Genomic DNA, 5,831 nt, shown 5'->3' with positions numbered 1-5,831 from the left:
TTGAAAAACGTGTTTTTAATCGTCCAAGCATTATTTCAATTAGCAGCGTAATTTCAAACCAATTTTGAACATTATGATTCTTTTTGGAATTTATGAATTGAAAAAAGAAAAGAGAAGAGAAGAAAAAACACAAGAAAAAGGGAAAAATAGTGAATTACTGATAAAAGAACATTCTAGAAAGTTCCTGAACATAGATCGGAACCTTCCAGAAGTAATCCTTAAATCTGTCATAGCGGTTCGCTAGTGGACTATCGAACACTTAATGCTCAGAGCGAGTGATGCATATCAATAGGCCTACTACAGTGGAAAATGATATGCATCACCCGCTGCGAGCACTAGCACGCCTTCGCCTACCGAGATCAATAGCGGGCCGTCTCATCAAGCGGTTTTACCGACAATTTTTCCTGGAGCCATTTTAGAAAGGTTCCAATAGCTTCTCACCAATTTTGGGAATCTTCCGGGCCGGTTTTATATTTTTGCTTTTGTTATATTTTTATTTTCCAAAATTTTGATGTTTTTAACCCATAAGCATTTTTGCAGATTCATGAACTTAATCTGTGCACATTTTACGAATCCTCGAATATTTTTTTGGATCATGCACTTTTTTGAAAATTGTGAAACACTTTAATCTCGTGTTTTTTTTTCAACTTTTTTGGAAATTGGAAAATATTTTTGAAGTGACAAACATTTTGTAATTTGTAAATTTTTTTATTATTTGTTAACATTTATGAAATTCTCATACATGTTTTTTTTCAAAATTTGAACTTTTGAATTTCACAAACATTTATATTAGTGGGGCTTGATCACCAAGCTATTCTGATTCGTGGACATTGGGTTGGGGCCTCTCCATTGAGAGGCCCGATATCACTGTTTTCGCAGCCGAAATCTTTGGCTGCAATGATGTGCCGCCACTAGTTCTCCAATTCCTCAGTTGATCGGTGACTGAGTGGAAACTAGTCATTTCGTCCCCCTTCACAGCATTATCCTCAATCCTCTCCGCCGGCACCTTCAACCTTCAAAGCACCTTACCAAGGAAAGGCCATGGCGACCAAAACCATGTCATCCTCATGCTTTACTTTCATAAAGGAAGCGCTGATCCTTCCCACCCAAGCTCTTCGCGCCTGTGCTCCTCCTCTTTGCCATCACCGCCTTCCTTGCCCCTTAAACCATGCCGTGTACCTCCAGCCTCTCCTTGACAACATGGCCGACCAACTTGCAAAGATCAAGAACGTCGACCCCTCGAGCTCCGATTTCGCAAAGCTCTTGGATATTCATGATTATTCATGAATATTTTAAAAATTGTTCATGTATTTCTAAATAAATTCATGATATAGAAAAATGTTCATCAAACTATAATGTTTTGTTGCAAAATTGAAAAATAATGTTGATGGCATATAAATAAAATTCACTCCGTTTTTTGAATTAAAAAATATTTACTTTATTTACTAATATTAAATGTGAAATAAAGGAAAAATAAAAACAAAGGGTGAAAAATACAGAAACTTGAAAACTGAAAGGAAAACAGGAAAAAGAAAGATAAACTGGATGGAAGATTCCTAAAACCGCTCCAGAAAGGTTTCCAAACCGGTTCCTAAAATCCCTGGAAAATTTGTTGGGCCGGCCGTTTCGCGCAAGATTGAAGCCCGCTTCACAGACTTGCCGCTTTTCCGCTACGAACGGGTCTTACACTGTTATAGAAAAAAAAAGTGTACAGAAAAAATGTTCTAAAAAAAATGTTATAGAACAAAACAAAAAACAGCGGGTGAGACACCGCACCCACCGGCCGGCGGCGAAACTTCCGTTGATTCTTTTGGCTGGAACGAGTGATGTTGAGCTTATCGTGGACTGATTTTTCCAAGTCTTCCATGGACACAACGACGTGCGCTGTCGTTACTTCTCCAATTTCTTAATTGACCGGTGAGTACACACCATCCATTCCCTCGCCCAACTGCAAAGTGCAAACCTCCTCCACAGCGTTAGGCAGCTCACCCTCGACCTTCAAATTCAAAGCACCTTGCTAAGCCATGGCTGCCAAGATCACCGCATGCTTTACCTTCCTAAAGGAAGCTCTGATCCTCCCCACGCTAAACCCCAAGCTCTTCGCGCCCGTGCTCCTCTTCTTTGCCGTCACCGCCTTCCTTGACCCCTTGGTCCACGTCGTGTTCGTCCAGCCTCTCGGCGATGGCATGGCCAGCCGTCTCACCGAGATCAACAACACCGACCCCTCGAGCGCCGAGTACGGCAAGCTCGTGGAGAAGTTCATGGAGACGGAGGAGATGAAGCAGGTTGGTAAGAGGATGCTCCGCATCACCATCGCCCAGTTTACCGTCGGTCCGGCGCTCGGCCTCGTCAAGCAGATCCTCGCCCTCTTCGCGGCCTCCACGACCTACTCCGGCGACCGCTACTCTCTAGCCGGGCTCCTGAGCGAGCTGGTCAGCGGGAGGATCAGCCTGAAGGGCCCTTCCATCACCATCGCCGTCGTCGGCGCGCTTGACTTCGCAGGGGCAGTCCTGGCCGCGCTGCGTTATCACGTGATGGGCGGCCGCTCGGGGGTGCTCTCCGTCCAGGGTCTCGTCTCTCTCCTCGCGCACCTTGCCTCCCTGTGCTTCACCGTCATCGCGCTGGTGGGCGTCGCAGCATCTGTGGCCGACAGCAGGAAGTGCCGCGGCGTGCGCGCGCTCCGGCAGGCGTGGCGGCTCGTGACGCGGGTGAGGAGGAAGGAGGGCCTCGTGCTGGTGCTCGTGGCATACCTCGGGCCTACAGTTGTGGCTCCGTTGCACAGGTTCGCTCTTGGGTATTCCAAGAGCAGCATGGCGGCGTGCTTGTGCTTGATGGCCGTGTATGCTCTTCTGTCTGGCGCGCAGCAGCTATTCTCCTTGGCGGCGGCCACGGTGTACTACTACCAAGCCATGGAGAACAAGGAGGTAATCGATGCCTTGTGGTTATGCTAAGATAAGATTCCTTCCGGGGAAGGAAATGCACGACCCTCATTTCGTTTACTGCTAGCGCTAGAGAGCTGAGCTGATTTCTCGTGTGATAATGACATACGTGCGATTATATTTCAGTGTGTTAAATCCCACATAAATTCTTTTAGTATGTTAGGGCATCTTCAACTCTCAAACCACCCGCATGCGTCCGGACGTGTTTTGACATACAACGCCATACCCTTTCCGTCCGCGGGCCGGTCCGTACATCCGTTCTTCTGCAAACGGGCCGGAGATTGAGGGGGGGGGGGGGGCATCCAGATCGTTGCCACGACAACATCGTACACCCCAGACCCACTCAAAACCCTCCCTCTCTCCTCACGTTCTTTTTCGCCCGAAGTGGTTGCCGCACATTCATGCCGCTCGAGAGCGCGACTGCCACATTCATGCCAGCTCAGAGCGGACACGACCTCTCATGTACATGAGAGGACGGGACGGGTCCGATATCTACCACATTCAAACGGGTAGCTCGTTTGTCCGCCTGCCGGCATTGAACAGGCCCGCCGGCTGATAAACCAACTCCGGCGCCCCCATTGACACACCACGCCGCTCGGCCTTGTCGGTATCTGCTATTTAAACGAGGCAACTCACGGCACAAAGCACGCCACAACACGTCTACTCCACATCCTCATCTCGTGCACCACATCCGTCATGACTGCGAGTAGTAATGCATTGTAGGAGAGCCTCTCGATGGAGCAGAAGCATGAGCTGGCGCATGGACACTTCAACGACGCCATGTCGGAGGAGCAGCCGACGCGCCGTCGTTGTCGTCGTTCTGGCAGGCATAGGAGGAGCAGCGGTACAACCTCTCCCTCCTGGATCATCAGCGGCTGGCGGAGGGCCTAATATATGGCGAGCGCGCAAGCGAGGAGGCAGTGGCGGCAAAGAACCCCAATTCGTAGCCGAGCAGCGGGCGCTCTACGAGGTTGGGTGCGCTCATGCCTCTGGCAACGCGGTCGCGGCGCAGACGGATGCAAAGGTGACGCAGGCGATCACGGACAAGTACGCCAGCAGCCGCACGTTCCTGAAACTACGACTCTTTGAGTGGTGTCTACTTTTTCGGCTGGACCATAGTCTTGACTCTTGATGACTTCTCCTCCGTGATCAACTATAGAAGGTCAGAGTCTAGGACTCGAACCTTGGTGGATTGGTTCACATGTATTTGAACTCTTGATTTGGTTGATAGTGTTTTTCAAAAGAAAAGAAAAATGTTTTTCTTACTCTCAGAGAAAAGAAAGGCAATCTCGCCAAGCCGCCGCTAGGAGAGTCTCCTCCGTCGCCATCCGTCGGTATCTCCCTCCGCCGACGACCTCAGTCATCGACGGTGAGGAGGGTCGTCGGATCCATGCGTGTGGATTGTTTTAGGCCCTAGTAGCTTATGCTTTTAGACCGTTCCTCGTTTTGGCTGCGGCGACGGTGATGGCGGCGCTGAATACAAAATCATCATATCCTTCTCCGACGAGTCGATCGCCCTATGGTTGGGGATGGATTTGGAGTCTGTTCAAGCAAGGATGGCGTGGTAGACTTGTGTCCTCGGGCTCTGCCGTTGTGGCAGCGTTTGCTCCAGCGCCGACGCGGAGCTTGGGAGGTAGTCTAGGAGCGGATGGAGATTGTGGTCTGCATCAAAGTCATCTGGAAGATGGTGGATCGTGTGCTGGGTTCATGGTTTGTGGATGGCATGCATGATCTCCTCATCTGACGTCTTAGTCGTGTGGGGATGCCAGATCTTGAGTTCGATGGCGTGTCTAGGGTATTGCCTCTGTATGCATGATTCGTTGAACGGTAAGGACTTCGCTTGTCGCGAGCCACCTTGGAGGTCCGCAAACCTGCATATCAGCGATGGAGCCGCGTCGAGCTCGGTTGAGGAGTTAATCCGTCATTTTTTCCTTTGGTCGCTCCTGTGGTGGTGCGAGAGACGGGTGTTGGTGACAAACTCAGAGGATTGTTCGGTATTGATTCTACACTAGTGCAGAAAAACTAGCTATGGCGTGCGAAAATTGCCATTGCTGGCGTAGGGCTCCAACACCACCAATATGGCGCCAGTTAAATTTTTACTGGTGGCATTGGCGCAAACGTCAACAGTATTGTGAGTACTGATGGCGTGACACGTGTCCAACGCCAACAATATGTTCATGTTAGCTATGACGTTAAGTGTGTGCCAACGCCAGCAACTAGATTTTTTGCTAATACAATTTTTTATACCCATCAATTTAAACCTAGTTTGTATGCAGTCATTTAAAATTACTTAGATTCAACTTCACAAAAGGGTATTCAACTTCACAAAAGGGTAGTACTTCTAAACTAGGTAATTATCAACTCCACAAACGGTACTATACTAGTAGCAAGTGATCAAGTTCTCACAATATCTCTAAACTACCTACACATGCATTACATCTCTCTCCGAAGAATTAACTTCATCTCACTAGCTTATTCCTATTGCTCTCCCCCTCCATTCTATAATGGGCTCTCGGTCTTTGGTTGAATCCTCTCGGCCTTTAGGAGCTGTATGTCCTTCTTCAACTCATCCGTCTCGGCGACCAGTTTATCCTTTTGGTCTTTCAGCTTCAGTACCTAATCATAATATATTTTTTAAAAATTTCAAAATTTCTGATTAAAATTATATAAATTTAATTAACAAATAATATTATTAAACACATTTTAATCAATTAAGAATAAATCATTATAAATAAAAGTAATTCCAAAAAATAAATTTGTAGTCTCAAACTATATATTTTTAAAATGTCAGTATTTTCATTTAAAATAATATAAATTTCATAAAAGTAAACTATAATATAATATAAAATGATCACCACATAAAAAAGTAAAAAAGGAAAAAAATTGAAGTCT

The 5,831-nt window shown here is 47.0% G+C and overlaps 1 protein-coding gene across 1 annotated transcript; it reads left to right on the top strand.

The window, feature by feature from the left end:
• The first annotated feature begins 1,941 nt into the window (after positions 1–1,941).
• Positions 1,942–3,059, top strand: LOC123050232 (uncharacterized). Its single transcript, XM_044473055.1, has one exon. The coding sequence runs from the start codon at positions 2,025–2,027 to the stop codon at positions 2,949–2,951; it is 927 nt and encodes a 308-aa protein (XP_044328990.1). The 5' UTR covers positions 1,942–2,024; the 3' UTR covers positions 2,952–3,059.
• Positions 3,060–5,831: the final 2,772 nt, after the last annotated feature.

The sequence above is a fragment of the Triticum aestivum genome, chromosome 2D (genome assembly GCF_018294505.1).
Source record: "Triticum aestivum cultivar Chinese Spring chromosome 2D, IWGSC CS RefSeq v2.1, whole genome shotgun sequence".
Lineage (NCBI taxonomy): Eukaryota > Viridiplantae > Streptophyta > Magnoliopsida > Poales > Poaceae > Triticum > Triticum aestivum.
Note: the sequence above shows the minus strand (reverse complement) of the source record. Positions and strands in the feature narration are given on the sequence as shown.

What these genes read in the sequence shown, in the direction of transcription:
- LOC123050232 (XM_044473055.1), top strand. Translation starts at nt 2,025, where the DNA reads ATGGCTGCCAAGATCACCGCATGCTTTACCTTCCTAAAGGAAGCTCTG.